This window comes from Crinia signifera, chromosome 1, assembly GCF_055691185.1.
Source record: "Crinia signifera chromosome 1, ASM5569118v1, whole genome shotgun sequence".
Classification (NCBI taxonomy): Eukaryota; Metazoa; Chordata; class Amphibia; order Anura; family Myobatrachidae; genus Crinia; species Crinia signifera.
Window position 1 is genome coordinate 297216337 of NC_139217.1, and position 25580 is coordinate 297241916.

Sequence of the window (25580 nt, forward strand, 5' to 3'; positions counted from 1 at the left end):
AATAGCCTTGGGCTGTAAATTAGGTGCGCTGGACAGATACTGGTCGTTGCCCTTGGTGTTAGCACTGCTGCACCAGCCCCAGTATCAGGCCCCTGTGTATTTTATGGATTTTTTAACCAATTTTTTGGTGTAGGCACTTCATCCAATATTGTCAGAAAAAACACCTTTTGTATTTCCGCAGTTTTTTTGCTTTATCGCTAATATGCCAAATCACACATGCACATAAATTTATCATCCAAAGGTGACAATATACGGTATTCTTAAAGTTCTAGAGATACATTCTGCTACACTTGTTTTTTTGAGATAGCGTTCCGTGCGGTTATTTGCCGCTATATACGCTACAGTGTTCAACAATGATTTGCAGATAAATCTAAGCACCTCATCTGGTGCCGATAATGTATCTTCTAGACTTTAATCTATTAATGAGCAACATTACACTTATGTATTGGGCAAGAAACAGCTCTCAGCCGCATACCGTGTATGTTAAATAAATGCTGGCTGTTTCCCTTAGTGTCAGCGCTGTAACCTAAGCATACAAGTTAGGTTTTTGTGTAGTCACTATATTTGTGCTCATTGAAACAGTATATTATCACAGTTATTCATTGGGCGATATTTCTGTATTGCTTGACGCACCAATTTATTAGTGTGTACACACCATCCGATTTTATCATAAGAGACTTTTTATATCCCTGTCGTTTCATACGGTTTTATTGCTAGTGTATAAATCACTTGTGCAAATAGCCTTCAGAGAGTAAAAATACAGGTCATATGGGGTTCCCAAGATATGTCTGACAACATCTGTTTGTTATATCTCTGACCTGTGCGGTGACTTGCCGCTACATATGCTGTAATATTCAGCGGTCATTTATAACAGGTTAATCCCCTCAATGTGAGCACCTAATCTGGTGCAAACTAGATATCCTCTATATTTTAGTATGATAGCAAGCAGCGCTGTACATATATATTAGGTAGAGATAATCTTCTGCCGCGTGCTGTGTGTACTTAGCAAGCGCTGGCTGTTTTCTCTCCGTGTCAGCGCTGCGGCTTACACATATATAAGTTTAGGATCCTGTGTATTCCCTGTAGTCACACTGTGTGACAGTGTGTTATCACAGTATGTTGGTGGTGTTCCTATATTGCGTTGCGCACCAGTGTATTGGCGCATACACACCATCCAACTTTGTCAGAGAAAAAAATTCCCTTAATTCTCTGCCGTTTTTTATGCTTTGTTATTGGTATGTTAAATCATATGTACATATGGGTTTGGCAATCACAGAATAACAGTATATAATACATATATTTATTTAAGTCACTGACAGTGCTACACTGGTATGCTAGGCAGCCATCAGCCGCGTGCTATCTGAACTGAGCACACGCTGGCTATCTCTCTCCGTGTCAGCGCTGTGGCTCAAGCGTCTGAGTAAGACTTCTATGTATTCATTGTATTTTTATGAGACAGTATATATACACAGTATTATTTAGGTGGCATTCCTATAATGTTTAAGCTAATCTACATCAAAAGGATATATCAGTGCGGAATAATTCCCTTCCCCTTTTCCCTCATATTATTGATCACATACGTCGTGCCAGAAAAGGAAGCCGCTGGGACCAGCTTTTCTGTTGGAATTACTGTTCAGGGCTGTGGTTCAGGTGGAACTAAGTTCCCCCTACCATTACTGGTGGTGAAACGCAGTTCCACTGAGTTCCCCATCACTTTAACCCCTGCTGTCCAGCTATTCAGATGCTTAGGTACCATTTGACATGGTATAAGGGCATTAGATGCCTGGCCAGCTTAGCAACATGTTATGAATGGCATATACCCCATAATGTGAGATATTGGACATGTTACTTGCAACCATTTGGCGTTAGGCGAAGTAGCAACGGATTTTAAAGGTAAGGTAATATTTGTTTCAGTAAAGTGAACTTGCAAGTGTGCATTGCAAACTCTTCACTTATTATTTATTTACAGTTTCTTATATAGGCAGCTGATTCCGTAGCCCTTTACAATAGTAGACAGTAATAAAACCAACTGGGTAACAGAGAGTTTTGGAGGTAGGAAAGCCCTGCTGCAAGCTTACAATCTATAGGGATATATCTTCATCCAAATATACTTTTGAAAGGAAAGTTTAAAAAATAAAAAAGGGTAGCCCTATTGCATTTGCTAATGTAACTGGTTTGAAGGGTGGAACCACCAAGTGCACTCATGCTGGTTAGTCTGTTGGCTTCTGTGCAGGTAAGAGATAAAAGCCAATACATAATGGGAAGTTTGAAAATAAAGCTGCACATTATAAATCGCACACAATTAACAGCAGTCAACACTTGGCTACGAGGCCCAACAGATATGGGACCAGCAACACTTACTACATGGGAGCTTGTTAGAAATGTAAATAGTTCTATAACATTGCTTGTCATTTTAACACACAGTTGTGACCAATTGCGAGAGAAAAGTGCAACTTTGAAAAAAAGAAATGGATTAATTTGCAAACTGTGTATTAGAATGCACGTGCTTTCCTTCAATACCTTGTGGAGTGTTCTGCTTATGAAACCATATTTAAAATAAATGATACAAGGCGAGAAGTGCAAAGAGATAAATTCCTTAGACCAGTGGTTCCCAAACTGTGCCGTGGCTCCCTGTGGTGCCTCAGGACACTTGAAGAAGAGGTGCCACGGGTTGGTGGTCCAAGACCAATTTAAATGATTTATGATCAATTTATGGACAAAGCCAGTGCTGGTGGCAACCAATCATAAAATGTGTGTACAATCAGAAGCAAATCATGCCCCTTAACACATAACTGAACCCAAGAAGCACATATAAGCACAATCTACTTAATTTTATATATATATTTTTTGTGCCTAGGGGTGCCATGGAAAAACTCTGATAATCTAGGGTGCCGCGATTCGAAAAAAGATTGAGAACCCCTGCCTTAGACAACAAATATTTGCAGGAGTGAGAATAAAGCTGCTACAGTCAGACACAAAATGCTCCTGCCCCTACAAATGGAAGATGAGAGGATCCGGGACAGGCATGTACAGACAACACAAAGATCTTTGTGAAGCATACCACACTACTTTAACTATTTACCATCACTTCAGAGTGCAATTCCCTGGGGCTATACTGTACACACCTGCATTCGGTTTTATAGATTATTCATGCATAACCATAGAAAACGAATTAGGATTTGGGAATGTAGTCGTAATTAGTGTGTCACTAATTTGAATGTTGGTGGACAAAACCACTTTAAAACATTTTACAAGTTCTTATAAAAATATTCAAAAACTTGTTTTCAGACTAGATAATAAGATGTAAAACAATGAATGCATGATGAGGTGTTATTCCCAGCTTTATAATGTATTTTTGTTTCTAATATTAGCAATCTTTCTTCAACCTGTCCTGAACATACACTATCCTCCTCCCCCTCTGTTTGCTCTAGTCAGAACAGCATGAAGGAGAGTGCAGAGAGATGGGAATGGAAAGCATGTGTGTTGGGGGCTGTAGGAAGGAGCACCTTGTGCTCCACACAGGCAGTCTTATACAGGCTTAGGAGACACCAGGGTAGTAATCGGCCTAAAGGATAAAACACAGTGGATTAGTAATATATTGTGGCTTTTGTCTGTTATTTACATTAGCTCTAAATGCTACAAAACACCACAGCAGTGTCAAATATCTGGCAGGCAAGATGCACCCTTGACTGGCATTTACGTTTCCTCAACAAACAAATGGCAGCAAACTTTTTCCCCCATAAACAAAACAGTCTGCAGCCCCAGTACAGGGTTTCTGTATTTTGGCATGCGGATGCAGTGTGTCTCAGAACAACCAGGAAACAAGGGATGACCTAGACATTGTGGCTATCACAGAGACATGGTGGAATGAGAACCATGGCTGGGACGTAGCTATACCAGGATACAATTTATTTAGGAAGGACAGAATGGGAAGAATCGGAGGAGGGGTAGCAATGTATGTAAAGAAAAACATAAATGCTACTTTAATACAAAACATTGAAGAAAAAACTGAGGCCCTTTGGGTGACCATAGAAATGGGGGAGAAGGACATTATTCGTACTGGGGTCATCTATAGGCCACCAGGCCAGGGGCAGGATTTGGACAGGAGCCTATTGCTTGATGTCACTAAAATGGCTTTAAAGGGAGAAGTCATAATCATGGGAGACTTTAATCTACCTGATGTGAATTGGGAGGAGTCTTTTGCAAGATCATCTACAAGTGGCAAATTTCTAAATTCCCTACAGGGAGCCTCTCTCAAGCAATTGGTGAGGGAGCCTACTCGCAAAGACTCAATATTAGATTTAATACTCACAAATGGTGACAGGATATCAGACATATATGTGGGTGAGAACCTGGGATCCAGTGATCATCAAGCAGTATGGTTTAATATCAAGGCAGGGTCCAACTCCAGTCACACAAAAACTAAGGTGTTGGATTTTAGGAAGGCTGACTTTGCAAAAATGGGGAGATGTTTAAGCGACTCATTAGCGCATTGGATGAACTTGAAAGGAGTGCAGGAGAGGTGGAGAAAATTAAAAAGTGCAATACTAAAGGCAACGGACCTTTGTATCAAAAGGGTTAAGAAAAATACCAGGAAAAGGAAGCCAGTGTGGTTTACAAAAGAGGTATCAACTAGTGTAAAAGCAAAAAAGATGGCCTTTAGGACATACAAGCAGACTCAAAATATTATAATAATGACAAAGAAGTGTATCTTGCCAGACACAAAGAGGCTAAGAAAGTGATCAGGCGTGCCAAGGCACAAGCTGAGGAGAAAATGGCTCAGTCGGTAGATAAAGGAAACAAAACTTTTTTTAAGTATATAAGTGAAAGGAGAAAATCAAATGGAGGAATAATAAGACTGCGGACAGACACTGAGAATTTGGTGGAGGGAGACAAGGCAATTGCAGATCATCTAAATAATTACTTTTGCTCTGTATTCACTATAGAAGGAGAAGGGAAGGGACCACAGTTAAGTTGCAAGGACATTCATAAAAATAAGGTAGATGGAGGTACATTTACTAGGGAGAAAGTCCTAACAGAACTTTCAAGACTGAAAGTGGATAAATCAATGGGGCCAGACGGAGTGCATCCAAGGATACTAAAAGAACTAAAAGATGTGTTGGTAGCGCCATTAACAGATTTATTCAACCAGTCACTAGATACAGGTGCAGTTCCAGAGGACTGGAGAAAAGCAAATGTAGTTCCACTGCACAAAAGCGGAAGCAAAGAAGAAGCAAGTAACTACAGACCAGTGAGCCTTACATCAGTAGTAGGGACAATAATGGAAACACTATTAAAAGAAAGAATAGTGGAATATCTTAAATTAAACAACTTACAGGATCCAAAACAGCATGGTTTTACTGCAGGGAGATCATGCCAAACAAGTCTCATTGACTTTTTTGACTCCGTGACCAAAATACTAGATGAAGGGGGGGCTGTAGATGTGGCATATCTAGACTTTAGTAAGGCATTTGACACTGTCCCACATCGCAGGCTGCTAAATAAACTTGAAAGTGTGGGATTGGATTATAAAACAATTAAATGGATAAGAACCTGGTTGCAGGATAGGAAACAGACAGTTGTCGTAAATGGAGTGCATTCTATGGAGGGACATGTTACCAGTGGAGTACCCCAGGGATCTGTACTTGGACCAGTGCTCTTTAATATCTTTGTTAGTGACATTGCAAATGGTATTGAAGGGAAAGTATGCTTTTTTGCAGATGATACAAAAATATGCAACAGAGTAGACACACCAGGAGGGGTAAATCAAATGACTGATGATCTAAGTAAACTTGAGAATTGGTCAAGAGAATGGCAACTACAGTTTAATGCTAAAAAATGCAAAATTATGCACTTGGGACTCAAAAACCCAAAGGCTCAATATAGTATCAAGGGTACTATAATGGAAACTACTGAGGAGGAAAGAGATCTAGGAGTCACTATTTCAAGTGACTTAAAGGCAGGGAGGCAATGTAACAAAGCAATGAGGAAGGCTAGTCAGATGCTTGGTTGCATAGGGAGAGGAATCAGTAGCAGAAAAAAAGACGTAATAATGCCACTTTATAGGTCATTGGTACGACCTCATCTGGAATACTGTGTCCAGTTCTGGAGGCCATATCTTCAGAAGGATATAAATACATTGGAGAGTGTACAAAGAAGGGCAACTAAAATGGTTCATGGCCTACATCACAAAACTTACCTGGATAGACTAAAAGATCTTAACATGTATAGTTTGGAGCAGAGAAGGGAAAGGGGGGACATGATAGAAATCTTCAAATCTATCAAGGGTTTTAACATAGTACAGGTAGGAAATTTTCTTCAAAGGAAAACAAGTAATAAAACACGAGGACATGCACTGAAACTGGAGGGAGGTAGGTTCAGGGGAAATGTTAGAAAGAATTACTTCACAGAAAGGGTAGTGGATAAGTGGAATAGCCTCCCATCAGAGGTGGTAGAGGCTAAGACAGTAGAACAATTTAAACATGCTTGGGATAGGCATATGAATATCCTTACAAAGAAATAAGGATTAAAAAGGGTTGAGTTTACCTGAAGGGTAAAAAAGGGGCAGACTAGATGGGCCAAATGGTTCTTATCTGCCGTCAAATTCTATGTTTCTATGTTTCTATGAAACAGGCATTATTACACCAGTATACTCTTTTGGTGTGGGGATCGTATTGTCGACCAGACTTAGGTCGACATGGTTTTTTTCACCCGAATGTCGACATGGACACCGTTGGAAGTCAACTGAAGCCCCTTGCATTGCTCGCTTCGCTCGCACACGGTGCCTCGATGTGCTTGGCACACTTTTTTATTCTCCCACTATGTCCTAGTGGATGGTAGGGCATGAAATACCGCCTGTCGGCACATGTCGGCTCAAAACAGTGAAAAACCCATGTTAACTTCGCGACCTGTCAACCTAACCCATGTCGACCTAATGCAGTTCTCGACCTAAAACCATGTTGACCTTCATCCATGTCAACCTAGAACCCTGTCGACCCAAGTCTGGTCGACAATACAACCTTATCCCCTCTTTGTTGGTTTAGTCTGGAGAGTAATCCTTGGTGATAACAAACAGAGCCATAGGCTGGCCAGGCCGATATGAGAAGCATTTATTTTACTGGTTGTAACCAGCCATCAGCTACACACTAATATTCATTTATTAACAGATTCGGTACTTATGTAGTAACAGGGTGCCCAATTAACATACGTACGCTAGTGTAAGGAAATCACAACGCACGGCCCGTTTTAGTGCTGTGTGATGCGATCTCACTAGTTAATATGGTATGGACATTTGCCAGTTATCGTAGCTGTGCTTTCAGAATAAGCGTAGGCTGCGCAAATAGCGTAGTCAGTCAGAACTTGCGTAAGTGTTCCCGGTCCCTGTCAGATTCAGTCTGAGGTGAATAACTGACAGTGGGGCAGATGTATGAAGGGTCATTATGGGGGAGAAGGGGTATCAGCGCACGTTATGTGCACTGATACCGCTTCTCCCCATGTATGAAGCAGCCAGCGTGCGGTACAGGACAGAGGCGCTATGCTCCCCTGTCCATATCGGCGCTGCTATCTAAATGATAGCAGGCCGAATGTATGAACGGTCAGCATCAGGCTGGCGAAGCCCTATCTAAACAGCAGGGACAGCGCTGTCCCTGCTGTCAGCTGTGGGCTGCGCTGGGGATCTCGCGTGAGTAGCGAGATCCCGCGCATGCCCAGTGCAGCCGGCCGGGGGACAGGAGACAGCGCATCAGTGTAAACTGATGCGCTATCTCCAGGAGGGGACATCGCCGGAGGGGGGAGTTCGGCAGACAAGATGTTAATACATCTTGTCGGTCTCCCCTCCTGCTTCGCCTCGCTAATGAGGCGAAGCAGGAAGTATTATAGCGGCGCGATAAGCGCTGCTATAATACATCTGCCCCAGTGATGGCTGCATCAGGGAGAGCTGAGAACGCGACAGAGGTGACAGTGATGGCAGGTGAACCAGTCACCATGTTCATCTGCCATCACTGGTTTTCCAGCGCCACCAGTTGCTGCCGGTCACGCAAAATTGTGTGAACGGGCACCCAATGCAGCAATCCCTGAAGGAAAGCATGTGGCGCTGCCACATTAAGGCCTTCCGCAAAAAGGTGAGCCTCAGAGCGGCGCACTGGTTCCCGGGGTGCCGTTTACCCTTCCTCACACTTGTCCGCTTTATCTATCCTGGGCGGAGGAGATGACAAGTGTGCCATGTTGTGACCGGGAACTGCACAGGTCTATCAAAACTGCAGTGCAGTACAACGGCTTGATGTGGGAGGCATGCACTATGGACTTAATTTACCAGCCCCATAGGCAAAGTGGTGGTCCCGGCATGGTGGTCGAAGTGGATGAAAGCCTCTTCGTGAAGCGTAAAAATCATGTGGGAAGGGTGCTGCCTCAGCAGGAGATTTTTGGAGGAATTTGAAGGGAGACTGGTGCCTGCTTTGTCACTGCAGTTGAGAAGAGAGATGCCAGTACTTTCATGGCCACCATCAACGATTTTGTTGCTCCTGGATCGATGATCTATCCGGATTGTTGGAGGGCCTACAACACGGAGCAGCTTCAGCAGGCAGGATATGAGCACGCGCGTGTGAACCATCAATTTAACTTTGTGGACCCTGAGTCAGGGGTTCCCAGGCAAAACATTGAGCGGATGTGGAGGGTGTGTAAATGGCGAAACAAGCGCCAAGGAGGCACGTCCCGCAAAAATTTGGAGTCGTACCTGGAAGAGTTCATGTGGAAGGAAGACTCTGGGTGCTACTAATCCCTTTCGCCACATTCTCCATGCTCTGAGGCTGCTTCCCAAGGCAAATGCACTGCCTTCATAGGGACTCTATTATTATTCTTTTTTCTTCATTAATTATCATTATTCTTGCTGTTTCACTTGATTTCTGTTTATAAATGTAAGCACATGAATAAAAATAGCATGCCCTTTCACAGATAAAAATTCCTGATTTTTTGACACCAAAATTAAAACAATAAACCTTTTTTTGTAAAAGTTCATATTCCACTTCTCCATGAAAAGATGGAGAATTGCTACACGGAGAGACACAGCGAAAATCACTTCGAAAGACGGCGAGAAGTGCACATTGAATAGGGTTGCTCGCTTTTTGAGAGCAAAAGTCTCCGTCCAACGCGAGAAAAGCACAAACTCGCCTTAAAACACGGAGAATTTTTCTCATTGAATACTGCCCTGAGCCCAAAGCGTGGCGAGCCCCTAGAGGGGACGCGGAATACATGTAAAGTAATCCGCGTCCCCTCGCGGGGCGCGCCACACTATATAAAATCTACGACACGCCGACGTGGACAGTGGGGGTATGAAAAGGTCACATTGCATGTCATTGCAGTATAGTAAAGTTAATGGCATCGCACCCTATAAAATCACATGCCATTTTGCGTGATGTGCAATGGCATGCAATGCGATAAGCCTGGGGCGAGGGAGCAGTGAATAACTTACTTAGGAAGATCACATCGCATGGCACTAAAACGGGACATGTGATGCGATTTCCTTACGCAGAATAGTCCACTAAGCAAATTGCTTATTGGGTGCCCTGGTACTACATAAGTACCACAGATTCTTATATAACACACACATATTCCGCAGCACTTTACAGACAATATTTGAACATTCACATCAGTCCCTGCCCCAGTGGAGCTTCCAATCTGTATAATATAAGGCCCAAGCATTGGCACTACAGATTTGCACGTTTCGTTTGATATTTTCAGTCAGACACTAGCTTGGAATTAAAGCAATTACAGCCATGCAAACAAGACAACATTTCTAAACTGGTTACACAATTGTAGCAGATTTTTATCTAGTGCAGACAAAGATTTCTGACAGGAGTATGTATAAAAAACAATACATTTGAGTTGTCCCAAGACAATGCCCAGAAGCATGAGTTTTTTACCACAGCGCCTCATTCACAAAAAGATACACACTTGAGAATGATTATTAAATTACACTGAAGTAAAAATAGAAAAACAAAAACACTACTTACTTTGGATACACAGGTTCATATAAATACTTGTCCTCTCCTGATGGAACAATATCAAAAAACAACATATATCCATTGGCAGTCTGGAAACAAAGAAAAGGACAATATGATTATACAGTCATTTCTTATATAGGTTTACCTATATTACAACATGCGTAGTGTTGTAAACTCTGCCATTACAGACCAGGTTTTCAGAAAATCCATGGTTGAGCAATGACGACTCAATTAGTACCTCAGTTTATTTGATGTATGAATCAACTCAAGCATGGATAGTCTTAAAACCTGGACTGTAATGACAGATTTGAAATCTGTGTAATTAGGTTTATTAGAAGCGAAGAAATAAGGACACTGATGTACAAACAATTGAATATTTATTAGGAAAAAAAGTAAATAAAATAAAAAAATAAAATGATAGCTGGTATTAGGTTTTTGATGACATCATAACTAGTGATATTTTGCAGCGGTTAATTGATACTTTGAACCGCTAGCTTATTCCCTTCCATTGATTACTAATAGTCCAATGTACTGTGCTAAAAGTAAAGTGAACCGTGTGCCAACCTAACAGCCACAGTGTATATCTGATATAGAATGAAGTGAATATCCAGGTATCCGGCACTTTAAGCACCCTTATTTGGAGCTTTTGTTATCGCATTTGCTGACGCTACAGAATACAGCGTAAAACAGTGTCAGTACATTGACCTACTGTAATGAATACAAGTGTTATCTGCTCAACTACATTGATTTGGATAGTGCAGTATATATAGACAGCTGTCGTTGGACCTGAAATCTTCATCACTATTATGGTTTTAAGCTTTTAGCTTAATACCAATTAAGTAACTTAAGTAAATTAATTACGTGTTCTATCACTTTTCAGCCACAATTTGAATAAAAACAGGCCTGTTTTCTGAGGCATGCCAGGCCCCTCTAATGGGTTACATAAGCTGTGCACACACTGCACGTGGCAGGGAAACCAAGAGAGTCTGCATTAAAATGTAGGTGTCAGCAAGAACAAAACTGTAGTCGCACAGCAAAACTAAAAATATTGGTGTAGAGAAAAATAAAAAGGTTTCTAAACAATGTTTTCATACTAATTTAGTACATGTTATGTACAATATAAGCAAAACATACTTTTTAATATGTAAAAATATATTAAATATTAATTTGGTTGATAAAGATACATTCTTGCCAAGAAACACTGAAGTAACTACCACCTGCACACAAAGGAGTCTTGGCTCTAATATAAATGAGGAATTCTGGAAAAAAAAATTGTCCAATCAGAACATTAGCAAATTGCAGTGGAACACATCACCAGAGCCCGGAACCAGAAGTAGCGTCAGAGCAGAGATTCGGCGTACACTCCGCCTTCCACAGAGTACAATCAACAACGATCAGAGGAGGCGGAAGTTGCAGCCACATAACTCCTCCCTACTAAACAGTGTAACCCAGCATATTAAGAGATGCGTGCCACACTGTGTCCAAGTGGAGCACACAGCCATCTTTAAACATGGGCGCTTAACCATGTATAAGCTGCGGCATCACAAAGGCACAGTCAGCAGCGGCACTGCTGCTGCCGCACTGGGGAGAGAGATGGTGTATGGAGGCTTTTTCAAACACCCGAATTTCGGGAGAATCCCGGAATCTGGGAAACGGAAAAAGCCTCCCTAGGTATAGGTGAAGTATAATAAATTTAAAAGCAAATTCAAACCACTGGAGCATATTAGATTTAAAGTAATGGTTTAATAATGCCTGGTTACTGCTTGAGAGGCTAATCTTTTATAAAAATAGAAAAAAAAAAATAACTACTGCATCATCTATAATGACACTTGCAAGAATAGTAGCAGCCTCTGAGCTCTGTCCGAGGGTGCCGGGGATACAGTACCTCGTGTGTCTCCCCCCGCCCCCCTTCCCTTAATCTGGCTATGACTTAATGTTCCCATTAATAAACAATATACTCTGTGCTGGTAAAAATGTTATAATCACTACCATTTTTACATAGATTTTAATTGCTTCATATAAATGAACTGTAATGCAAGGAGTTAATGTGCAGAATATTCCACAATAGATATGTGACTGGCACACACTTGTCCCATTCTCTCTGCATTCCATTGAAGCATACTTCATTCTCATTACCCAGGAGACTTCCCAAAGTTTCCACAAAAGTCTGAACAGCACAGAAAAACAGATTTTATTATACATTTTATACTAGCGAGAACTGCAAAACTCATAAAAAAACAACAACATTTGAATGACCTCCATTAACAAAAGGGGGATACATAGTCACTTCCCGGCCATTCTCGGCAGACTGCTTGTGAAGTTGGGCTCATTCTGCCGTGATCTCCTGTTCAATGCTGTCAGGGAAGACAGCATTGAATAGGGCCCGCAGTCATCTCCCCCATTGGGAGATGGCTGCGGGAGATTAAATACCCCCCAATATCTTCACAACTTATATTGGAACAAACCACAAAGGTCAGCAAGTGTGTATGCAGGATTCAGCGCTCCCATGAGTGGCATACCGGATCTCATGGTTGGCTGTACTGTGCAGCCAATCAGGCTTCATCATATGCTGCACTCGCAGTGTAATGAAGGGTGAAACAAGATATTCTTCAGTTGTTCATTGTATTGCATAGTGTGTATGGGTAATGTTGACCAGGGTGAAGGGAATTCAACCCAATGATCGGCAACGTTGCCCTTCACTCTAATGCAAACACAGTTTAAGTGCCCCCAGGCATTTTATTTTGTTTCGCGGAATATGCAACTAGCTATATGTTATTATGTATTGGAAAGGATTGCCTTATGACACTTTAATATACATTTAGTCTACTGCCCACACATGGTAATGCTGCCCTTTGTGACCTTTCAGTTTCCTTCCAGACATACTGGGTGAAATTATAAAGCTGTTAAATTGGAACATAAAAAAGTCCTGCTGGCCTGAACAGAGAAAAATCATCCTGCAGCTATGAATTAGTAAGGTTATGCAGTCTGTTTAAGGCTTCTTTTATTCTTGGCTCTTTGCTGAATAACAGGAAACCTGCGATGGAAAGAAATTTGAAACCCTCCATTTCTCAGCTCCTCAAGTTTAGCAGCTGTAAGTCTGAGCAGAAGTCTGCATGTTTGTATAGCATGAGGGGAAGTATAACCCTTGCTGCAACTTCCCAAAGCTACAGACGCACAAGCAATTGTCACTCTCTGAATCTAAATCGCATGGTAACTGTATAAGAAAATATGATGTCATTGTATGCGACTGGTTAGTAAATGGTCAGCAAAGACAAAAAAAAAAAATCCTGAACAGTTAAATGTAACCCCTTTTTTGGGCACTATTCGGTCAACACAGTAAACGTCGACATTCAATGGGTCGACCACTGGAGGACGACATGGACAAGGTCGGCACCTGAAATAGTTGAACATGCTTAAGGTCGACATGGTTGGAAGGTCAACAGTGTCTAGGTCGAAGTCAAAAGGTCAACATGGTTTTTTCACTTTTTTTTTGAGCAGACATGTACCAACAGGCAGTATTTTATGCCCTACCATCCATTAGGGCAGTGATGGCTGACCTTGACCCTCCAGCAGTTGAACTACACATCCCAGCATTCCCTGCATCAGTTTTAGCATGGCCAAATAGTAAAACTGTAGCAGGGCATGCTGGGATGTGTAGTTAAACAACAGCTGGAGTGTCAAGTTAGCCATTACTGCACTAGGGCTTGGAGGGAGAATAAAATAGTGTGACTGAAGCATGGTGAGCACAGTGTACCGATACAGTGTCTATGTTGGCTTATCAGACAAAAAAAAATGAAAAACCCATGTCAACATTTTGACTGTTGATTTAATGCTTGTGTTGAACCATTACTACCTTAAGCATGTTGCCTTATTTCAGGTGTCGACCTAGCCCATGTCGACCCAATGACCCACACACTTTTTGGCTAGATCTCCCACTTGTGGCTGAAGAGGTACAGGTTGAGTATCCCTTATCCAAAAATGCTCTGGACCAGGAGCATTTTGGATAAAGGTTTATTCTGTATTTCAGAATACGATTATATTTCACTGAGGTATCTTGAGGGATCTTGCATTTTTGTTGTATAAACACATCAAGCACATGAAATACACACAAATATTTTACTTGTGCATGAAACAAGGTTTCAAAACATGAAACACACGATTGCATTCCGGAGACTGGTTTTCTGAATAATTTGGCTTGCGATCTGGTGCAAGTTTTTAAACCTGCTTTTGTACAGCCAGGGGGTGGAGGAGGAGGTTGCCATTTACCTGGCAGAGCAGGTTAACCCCATGGCAACAAGCATTTACCCCCAGCAGACCTTGTTAACACACTGGCAGACCATGTTAACCCCCTGGCAAGCATGAAACAATAGCAATGAGCATGCAGGTAACTTATGTGGCATAATATGCAATAGGCATTACAGCATGTGGTATAATATGTAAAGGGTATTACAATGTGTGGTATAATGTGTAATGGGCATTATTGCCCGTAGTATAATATGTAATGGGTGTGTGTACATGTGTAATAGGCATTATTACACATGTACATAGTTTGTCTGGCTCCACCATTTTGAAGAAATTTGTCAAGCCCTGTACTATACGACCACGGCAAATAAAGTTCATCATGGCTGATATTGCCCGCACACACTGAACGGCTATAATGCCAAATTGATCTTCATGTTCAGTAGATAATGATTGCAGTGTGCATCATTAATGATATTGAGTGTCCACACTAGAGGATTGAGTATTGTATTGCTCAGAAGCCTGTTTCTGAGAGATACTGTTAACAATATTGCCCTGTGTGTATGGGGTTTTATACTGCAGGGTCATTCTATGGAATCAAACGTTATTACACTTTCACAAAAAAAATTAAAATATCATGTGAAATATTTTTTGGAGCATTTGTTTTGAATATTATGCACAAAGTAAAAGTTGCTTGTGTGCTACACGATATGCTTTCATTTTGATGCAAAGCTTGCCATGAAAACTGGTAACAAACGTTACATGAAAAGAACATTTCCATTGAATGACCCTACAAGCAATATAAATCTACTCATCGCCAGTAGAGATTTATACTGGTGCATTGTTGTGTGCTGAGTGATCTGTTCTTAACTAGATCGCTCAGCACAAATCTAACTCGCCCCGAGTACAGGGCTTAAGTTCAGAGACACTGTAACTTATGTAAGAGGCCAGGCTCTAGCAAAATTCTGGATAGACTCACCAGGCTAATACATAAGCCTCCAGCATATTGTAAGAACTACAGACTATGCTGAGTTGTGCCTCTGTTTTCAGAAAGATCTATATGGCTGGTGCACATAAGGACATTACAGTCTCACATGAGTACAACAATAAATCTATCCTACATAGGATCAAATAGAGAACTTAATAAATACAATTCCAAAGGGCTTACACTGTAAAGGGCTCTGGCTCCAAAGCATAACAGTCCCCCAAAGGGACAAAGCCAATCAATGTTAAGTGAACAGTACCTGAAGTACTTACGAGATTGTAGAATGAACCATGTCAAATAGCCAAGATCTATATAAAAGTAAAGAGCTCTCAATACTCCATCTCCAGATCTGTTTATGGACAAAGTTACTATAATGATACCTCAAATACAAATGTAAGCTGTAGAGGGACCATGCAACATACTAAAAAGAAGAAAAAGCAACAACATAATCAAGGTGTGCGGCCATTACTGGAGATGATTACTCAGTATATCAATTACCAATGTCTATGTTGGAGATGAACATGAACTACTCTATCCAGTCTTCATTTACATGTTAAAGCAGCTGTTTACCAAGCAAATCCCTTTTACATGCAGTTTGTGCACAGATTTCTCTTCTGTTTTTGGAGGAAGTCCAACTTTAAAAAGGTGGCACCGTTTCAGCTAACTATAGGAACACCAGGCTGTAATATGTCTGATAAATATGTTCCTACACAAACATTTGGCTCTACAAAATAGCTCTACTACTGCGCTTACTAAAACCGCCAGTGCTTTGAGATGGGGAGACGCGAGCTTTTCACATGCACGTGCGTCCCATTCTCGGTAAGCGGCACGCCGAGACGGAATGCTTTGGCACGCACTCAGGGTTACCAACTATCTGTACATGATGCTGGTCCAATAACATGTGGTCATGCAGAATCATCCTATCATATGTCTGATAGATTAAATAATTAGTATGAGGCTGCCTCTGCCTGAGCAACAGATATTTCTTCTGTTCCTTTAACCCTTTGATTGCCAACATATGTGAGAGATGTGAAAAATATCAGCGTCGCTCACATTTGTTATAAGAATTCAAATAAAAAAAAATGTGTAAAAAAAGATTTTCTATATAAAAAGGTAAACATTACAGGTCATTTTGGTGAATACAAATGTTTGCTTGCCAATTTTCACACCAACCTGGCACTTATAGGGTTAAAAGGGGAATAATGGAGACAATCCGCTTGAGGGTAGGAAAGCAGACCTTGTTTAGCCACACACTGAGATCTCGTTTATGTCCATATCTTACAGAAGACACTGCATAAATTCCAGTCCATGCACTCTATGGGGGGTATCCAATCCCGGGTCATGACTGTTGATCCAGCCCAACAGCCGTGACCTTGGCCTGTTTTCGTTTTGTTCGACTGCAGATCGCCAGGTGCGATTCAATTCCCCACTTCACGATCGACGAAGAGGGGTGTGTCTATGTAAACGGTCATGGATTGTCGCTATTCGATCGCGACAATTCACGGCCGAAATCGACAAAACGGGCCCATTCTGTCGATCTGCCTCTTCAATGCTGTCGGAAAAGACAGCATTGAATAGGAGAAAACCGCTATTTCCCCCGTTGTAAATAGTGGCCCAGATTGAATATCCCCCTATACCTCTCACATTGATAATTGCAATAGTTTCCAATCTTGTCTTTACCAAAAATAGACTCTCACCATTACAATCTATTCTGAATGTAGCTTTGAGGCTGATCGGCCAACCGTTCATGGTTTGCCGATTCGCTGTGTGTATTGGTTACCGGTATTCTACCATATTCAATATAAAATACTTTTACTCACACATAAGATTAAAAAAAAAAAAGAAAAAACATATCTCCCTACCAGACCTTCACTCTGCACAAGTTCCGTAACTCTCATCCACACACATACTAGTTGCTCCCACTCATTATTACAAAACTTTTTCCAGGGTGCACCCACTCTGTGGAAAAGCCCTCCCACACCCACACAATAAGACTCTCCTCTAGTCTCCACAACTTCAAGGGTTATCTGAAAACACACCTCTCAGGCAAGCTGATCAGATTCCAGTACCGCCCCCTCCTACCTCCATGTCGGTTTGTTACTACCCAGTTTGTTTTACCACTGTTGTTTCCAATTGTAAAGCGCAACAGAATATGCTGCGCTATATAAGAAATTGTCAAATGTATTAATAATAATAATAATAATAATAATAATAATAATAATAATAATAATAATAAACCTTCATAAGCTATCCCACTCAAGTACATGCCCTCTTTAAAGTCCACAAACCCCACATACAGTATTTGGACTTTCTTTACTTTCCCATCCGCCTAACCCCCCCAGCCAACATTGCTGCGTGACCATATTATACAGCCCATTACGCACCTTTGCAATCTGGCAGAGCCACTATTCCAAAGGCAGCACCTATCCTTGTGTATCAGTGCCTATTCTTACACATATTGTAAGCTTCCTACTTTTTAAGTTTTTGTTTCCCACATTTTTTTTGTATTACTGTCAGTGTAATTGTTAAGCCCAATGGAATATGCTCCACTATATAAGAAACTAATAATAATTAAACAACAGCATGATTTAAGCCTATCAGTTTTCAGTCATGTAATCTGACAGTGTATTCCCGCCATAAGCTAGCCATTTACAGACAGACACACACATTGTTTTGGCTACACATAATCTAATGTGTATATTTACTGAGGAGCGTTTACAGAGAAGAAGATCAGTAAACACAACTTTTGCATGTTACATTTGTAAACATGATATTTCTGTACAACTGTGGAATTTTACTGAATGTAAAATAGTTGAGAGTTGAAATGTGTGAAGATTTGGACACTGTCAGCAAGTGCTTAATGACACCTCCTTTGGCAGAAATCACAGCTTCCAAACATTCCTATAAGCCAGTGAAGAGCCTTTCTAGTCCTGTTTTAGGATATTTTCCTTTCACACGTCCTTGCAGATCCCTTCTAGCGGAGAAACATTCTGCTGTCTTCCATGCACTGAGATCTCCCCAAAGATTTTCCATAATTTCCACTCTTAATATGTTGTCCCTTATTAAGTACTGCATGGTTGATTTTGAGGTATGTTTTGGATTGCTGCCTTTCTGTAATATACAACTTCTTTTCAGTCTCAATTTCTTCAATGACTTCCAGGATTTAGCAGATATCTAGGCTATAGTGCTTTCCACTCAAGCCCTGGTGAAGAGTTGGCCACACAAATCAAAAGGCGTAATATACAGACTCACAGATTTAATTGTGAGGTGTTTTTTTTGTGTGTGTGTTTTACCGCCAAAGCAGATCTTATTCTATTTTTATTTCATCAGTCCACAGAAACAATCCAAAAAGGTTCTGGCTAGCCGAGTACCGTTTTGCATACTGGATATGTTGATTTTTAGGAGGAGAGAATAATGAGATTTCTTTGTAACAACTTTCTTATGTCTAAACCCATACTTTCTTGTATACTAAACCTTTCTGCATGTACTCTGTAGGGATTATGTGGCTGTGTTACAGTTCTGACCAGATTACAAACAGCTATGCAGTGTGCCCCATAAAGACGGGACATTTTATTAAAAAAAATAATGTATTTTAAATTTGATTGTAAAAAGATCAGAAGGACCACCGCCAATCTGACTATACCGTCAGACCACATGCACAGCCACAGACTGAGTTCACTGAACAATATCGGTAAATCAACAGAGGCGGATTTAGACCTTATAGGGCTTAAGTAAGATACCGGTTTGGGGCCAGTCTCCCGCCAACAATCCATAGCACTATATTTTTGCTGCCAATTGCAGACGGCACAGATTTGATAGCGCACCATGGCACATGCGCAGTCTACCAATAAATACTCAGCTGCATGAACATAAGCATTCCGTACAAATCTGAATCAGGCTCTAGGTCTTCTGGAAATAGACTTAATAGCTGTATCCCATTTAAAGTAAATGAACTACAAACTGTGGATAAAACCATTTTGTGTGTCCAAATTTTTTTTATCCTATCAAAGAAAAATCAAAAGGGTCTTTCAGAGTGTGGGCAGGTCTATGTGATGACACCCAGGATATCTTTCTGGGAACCCCTGGTCCCACGGCAGATGCCCAGGAGTCCTTGTGTAAAATCTGCCTCTGGCAACCGATATCATTCAGTGTATACGCTGATAGTTAACTATCGGCAGTGATGCTACTCGGGTAGTGTGTACGAGGCTTTTAAATGTTACTGCCGAGCAAAAAGCACTCAACCACATGCTGACTAGTCCAGCCCTAGAGAGACTGACTGTGCATGCTTTTACTGAGCAGAGAAGCCCACTAATTGACTATTCTGAATGACTAGTTGTTGCTGAATTAAGCAGGGGGAGAGCACGCTGTGTGACGGAACAAACAAAACTTGAAACTCAAGGCACCACAGCACCGAACCCGCAGAAGCTAATGTGTGTGTGACTGTCTAGGCTTGTAGGCAAATTGTACATGCCCCAGTTCCGCCTCATTGGTGTTTTAATGCCAGGAGGCGTTCCATACAGAATTCACCCTGAATATGCGGAATACTGACAGGGTGAAAGAGAATCCGCCTGTCTAGCTGATGTAAAAGCTAAAACTGGCGAAACTGGATCCGCTTACGACCGACCCTCAATATGCCCGTATGTGTCTTTTATGTAAATAAATTTTAATGGATAGATAAAGAGATATGCACACTTATGTCTGAAGCAGAGTATCTTGTGATAGAGCTTTGTCTGGTGATACAAGCATATAACATTTTCTTTATTATTATGTAGATATTTCCTATTCAGTTAGTTACATGTTATTACTTGCCAAAGCAAATTTTATTTTTCTAAAATAGATCTTGGTTTATATTTGGATGTTTAAACACAATAGCTAGAGGTTGGTTATATATTCAGTGTAGTCACAATCTATATAATAGCTACAACAGAGAGGGGACAGACCAGCAGAGAAGAGCTCTGTGCTGGCAGAAGAATGGAGGTGGACTGACATAACTCAAGTTACTGGTTGTTTGAAATACCGGCTTTATCCAGTAATATCAGAGGTTAAACATCCTCTGATGACACCCACACAGTGATCGTGGTCACTATCGGTAGGCATTTGGGCTAAAAACTTAAAATGATTTCAAGGATTTATACTCCATCTTTAATAGTTGAAAAAATACAATATAAATGAGAGCGCACTGTAAATGTTTATAACAATTTATTAAAGATAAAAAGCACAATTAAAATTACACAATTAAATAAAATACTACAATACTATTATTGCAGAATATCATACCTGCCTGGATAAACAAATTAACATCATAAATAGATACATAGGTACCCCCAATGTTCTTACCCACTTGAGTTGTGTATATTGGTTAAATCGTGGGGATTCTTTGGCAGGTAACAGGTTTAAATATTGAATTCAAGTTGGCCAACTGACTTGTATTTATTTCCAGGTAATTGGATGGTAATAGGTTGTAGCAGCAGTTGTGGTAAGTAACCAATGTCCCGATTGGACAACAAATTGTACCGCAGGATGGAGATCGGTGGTATGGGCAGATGGAGTAACCGGTCACTGTGTCAGACAGGAGGAGGGTTGGAAGCAGGCACAGCGTCTTGGTTGCTACCATCGGCGTAGCTCTGTTGGAATGAGAGCCGGCGCCGGGAGCAATCTCCGTCACGTTTGTATTGATGGTCAGTCGCTACCACCGGCGTGACTCCGTTGTAGTGAGAGTTGACGCCGGGAGCAACCTCTGCAAGATGTAAATACCTTCCGACCTCCAGCTGCGTGACAGTTGACTTGGTCCGGTTCCCTGTAAGTGATCAGGCACTTACAGGCATCACACGAGTCCCACTGTGGGATGTTATAAACAGCTATTTGATATAAGGGAGCTTCCTGTGAATACACCTTGTTTATTTGAAAGCCCTCCGAGTGCCGCTGTATTCTTCCAGCCACATATACATATATAAAATGGAACGCATACAACTATATATATTTATGGGATACAGATCTAAAATTACATATCTACATATTCGTATGTTTAGGTAGGAAGAAATGATTTTCTATGAAACTCAAGACAGATTTTGAATATTGTTAAGTTCTATATTATCATTTAAGCCACCTGGGAAGAGTGTGCCCAATGAGAAAATCCAGTCTGCTTCTCGTGCGCAGAGTTTATCATAGCGATCGCCACCTCTGGTGGTCTCTACTATATGTTCTATACCCTGGATTTTAATTGCTTGCGGATCTCCTTTATGTTTATTTTGTACATGCTTTGCTAAAGAATGATTCATAATACCTTTTATTATGTTTCTCCAATGTTCGAAAAATCTGGTATTAAGTGTCCGAATAGTATGGCCCACATATTGGGATCTACAAACACAGGTTATCAGATAAATTACATATGTTGTCTGGCAATCAATATAATTTTTGGTATCAAAAGAAAACCCTGAACAAGTTGAATAAAAATTATCATTAGGTTCTTTGATGTGTGGGCAAGTCATACATTTTGTTTTTTTGCACTTGAAACATCCTTTCTGTTTTTTAAGATTTCTATTTGTTGTTTTATTATCATTATTAAATGGCTTGGTGACAGGATCTTTTTTAGTGTTTTGTTCTTTTTAAAGATTATTTTAGGTTCTTCCTCTAAACATGTAGCCAATAAATTGTCGCACTTCAGAATTCTAAAGTTCTTTTTAATGATATCACGTAGATCTTCTGAATGTGTATTGTATTTAGAGATAAACAGTGGACTAGCCAAAAAAGGAGGAGGCTTCAAGGTTTCTTTAGGAACTAGAAGTGACGATCTCTCCACTTTTTTACTTTCAAGTTCCGCTTTTTTGAGGAGCCACTCAGGGTATCCCTGTTCTCCCCAATCTGTTGCTGGAACTGAAGGTCCTCTGAGCAGTTCCTTCTCACTTTACAATATTGATTCTTGGGGATATTATTAATCCACGGTCTATGGTGACAACTGTGGTAATTCAGATATCCTCCACTATCCACATCTTTTTTATATGTGGCAGTGGTAATTCTGTTATTTATAATTGTGATGGCTATATCCAAGAAATTAATATGACGTTGATTGAGTGAAAACGTGAATTTTAAACCATATAAATTTGAATTAAGTGATTCTGGAAAATCATGTGCCCGTGCAGAATCCTCATCCCAAATAAAAAATAAATCATCTATATACCTGCCATAGCGCACCAGGATCGCCCTAAATGGGCTATGCCACACATATTGATCTTCAAAGTGTCCCATGTACAGATTTGCAAAACTAGGGGCGAACCTGGTGCCCATGGCAGTCCCGAGCAACTGTAAATAATAACCACCATCAAACGTGAAGTAATTGTGTGTGAGGATAAAGTGAACGGATTGTAAAATAAAATCTTTCCTTTGATCGCTTAGATTTGTATCCATATTTAGATAGTGTTGAAGTGCTAAAATGCCTTTGTCGTGTTTAATAGTTGGTGGAGCCTCAACGAAAGCTATTTTTATAATCAATTCTGTAAATTTGTGGTTATTTTAGGCTTTCTATTTCATATACATACTTATGTGCTCCGTTGACTTATCCATACAAATTAATTTATCCACATACCCGAATTACCAAAATAGATTTAAAGATGCCAGACTGCTGTGACTGAAAATACAACACACAATGTAAAACTGGCCATACAGGAGTACGATTTGACCCTTTTGTACACGATTTCAACACATTGGGCTGATTAATTGAAAAGTAAATTTTTTTTAATAAAAGTGAAATCTGTATTACGGAGCATACAGGTGCATCGGATTGAATCTAGAGATGGTCACCACTGCACATGCATATCGTATCCCAGCAGTGAATGGGATCGTATGCCATCTTGCTGCTGGGAAGCTGTTACTACACATTGGGGCAGATGTATTAAGCCTTAACAAGCGATAAATGCAAGGGTGATACACCCTTGCATTTATCTCTTGTTATGGCTTAATACATCTGCCCTATTGTTAGGTGTGCACGCACACATACATACATACATACTTTACAGGAAACTACTGCACTCACCATTCCCAGGTTGGAGTGCAGTGGCCTGTGACCACATGCTCTAATAAATAAAAGGGGGTTCAACACTAATATATATATACACATCTATCTCAAACATATTTCTCCTGTCTTTATGCAAGATAATCTGACTCTGAGAAGATCAAAGTAAAATTTCCCTAAAACGGGATTCTGCTGATATGAAGCTATTTTTAAACAATAAAAGCATTCTTTAAACCACACCCTCACAGCTTGCAGAATACTATATATGCTCTGTTTAAAGAAGTTATTTTACTTGTATATCAATATTATTGCACAACTGTTCTACACAGTTTTGCTTTATAGCTTGCAGATGTGACAAAGAAAAATGCATAATATCTAGAGCAGTTATTGTGCAGTGTGCCAGTGTCGGTGCCCCCATCTAACCCCAAGCAGATAATTAGCCAACACTTTGCTGTAAATGCAGGTAACCTGGAAAGTAGGTGCAATCACACAATCTCCGGTTCGAACGTGCCCTATAGAAACACACTTTCATGTGCTGTGAGGGGATTTGCAGCTAATTGGATAGAGCCCTAATTGTAATCCTGTGTTTTTAATGTAAACATAGTACAGTGCATCAGTTTAGGTAGTGACCATTTGCAAAAGCTGGACACATCTGTGCTGAGCCATGGATATCTTTAAAACCTGGACTGCTAGGGTGCCTTAAGAACTACATTTGGGTGCCTCTGACCTGAAATTCTAGATACATGAACAAACACAATCACTGCAGCATGAACGAACAAGGTTTCATAATGAATTTGAAGAGGTTAAAGAGTGTGATAGCCATTATTGGTCGCTTTTATTACAATCTATGGCTAATATTTTCTAAATGTGTATGAGCACATTTTGCAAAAAAAAGTGGCACACAATGATAGATTGAAGAAATTTAGCCAGACACAGAAGCTAATGTTCACCCCCACACAGGTAAACCCTTACAGAATTAACGCATCTTGTCCTTATGGGGCGCGTTTATTAAGGATCACATTTACAATGCAATTTGGGTGGAATATTACCGCCCCGGATCGCAATGTAATATGCAATCCTACCGCAGGGCTGTATCATTTTTGCACACGCAGGGAAATGGCTCCAAAAGCCCGTCCCTTTGATGTGCTCAGCCGGGTGCCAAGGGGTCTATGCATGTGCAGTTAGCGCTGCCCCCGGCGGCAGTGCGGCCCGTAACCCATAGGTTACAATGGGCTACCACAATCTCAGAATGGGGGTAGTCCAGGGACCCAAAGTGATGCTGCTCGATGTTGATAATCGGGCAGCTTTGCATCCCCCATAGTAACCTAGTATCCTATGGGGGAGGCGGCCGGTGGCGGTGCTGGAGCGATTGCAGCAGGGATTGGAAATTCCTGCTGTTGTCCCTCTTGATACAGTCAAGTGATAATTAATATTTGCGGGGACTTAGCCACAAATTTTGAATGATAAATGTGCCCCTATGAGAGAAGAAGGATTGCCATCAGTGTCTCAGGTTAAACTATGCCTCCATAGCCAAGGCACACTGTCTTAGCAATTGGCTTTGTGTTTATGCCATCGATATCATCATTATCATCGATAAGTATTGCGCATCTCTAAAGGAAGGCAAAATGATAATACACTTCTGCTATGTGCTACCTTGCCTAAGCACTCAGTGTGCCATTTACTATATATATATATATATATATATATATATATATATATATATATATATATATATATATATATATATATACATATACATATATATATATATATATACATATACACACACACACACACACACACACACATAAAGAACATAATATTTCCTACACACGCCACACATCTGCTTACTGCAATAACGATGACACTGCTGTCCGGTCTCCATTCCGACTGCTTATAAGCTCCAAACTGGGCCGTGGCTTTTGCGGACTCCTTGTAACTGGCTATTAATACGCCGGGCTGAAACATAGAAGAAAGACCATATAAATACATGGAACACAGCATGGTTATCATTAAAATCATTGCTACCTCACATTTATGTGCAGACCACAGGAATAAACTAGCTACAGATTTAGGTTCTTCCTTTGTGTGTAGGCTATGAGCAGACAGGGGTCTATGTACTAAGCCTTGAAAAGAGATAAAGTCGATGGAGATAACCAAACACAGCCTGCAACATGGCAGATGGCTGGTTGATACTTTAACTGAGTCCAAAGCTTAGTACATACACCACTTATAATGTAGATTTACTAAAGGTTAAAAATGAAAAGTGATGTTTTTGCCCAAAGCAACCAGATTCTATTATTTTCTGATGTCATCTTCAAGCACAAGGAAAACAATGAGATTGGGACCG

At 40.7% G+C, this 25580-nt stretch overlaps 1 protein-coding gene across 3 annotated transcripts in view; it reads right to left on the reverse strand.

Annotated features, from left to right (window-relative positions):
- RIC1 (RIC1 partner of RAB6A GEF complex) overlaps positions 1–25580 on the reverse strand; it is a 105197-nt gene that overhangs the window by 66381 nt on the left and 13236 nt on the right. For all 3 annotated transcript variants that reach the window (XM_083186000.1, XM_083185999.1, XM_083185997.1), the window contains exons 2-3: positions 25082–25189; positions 10008–10087 (exon numbers count right to left, since the gene is read on the reverse strand). In XM_083186000.1, the coding sequence (XP_083042126.1) occupies positions 10008–10087; positions 25082–25189 (188 nt within the window). The remainder of the gene's footprint in view (positions 1–10007; positions 10088–25081; positions 25190–25580) is intronic.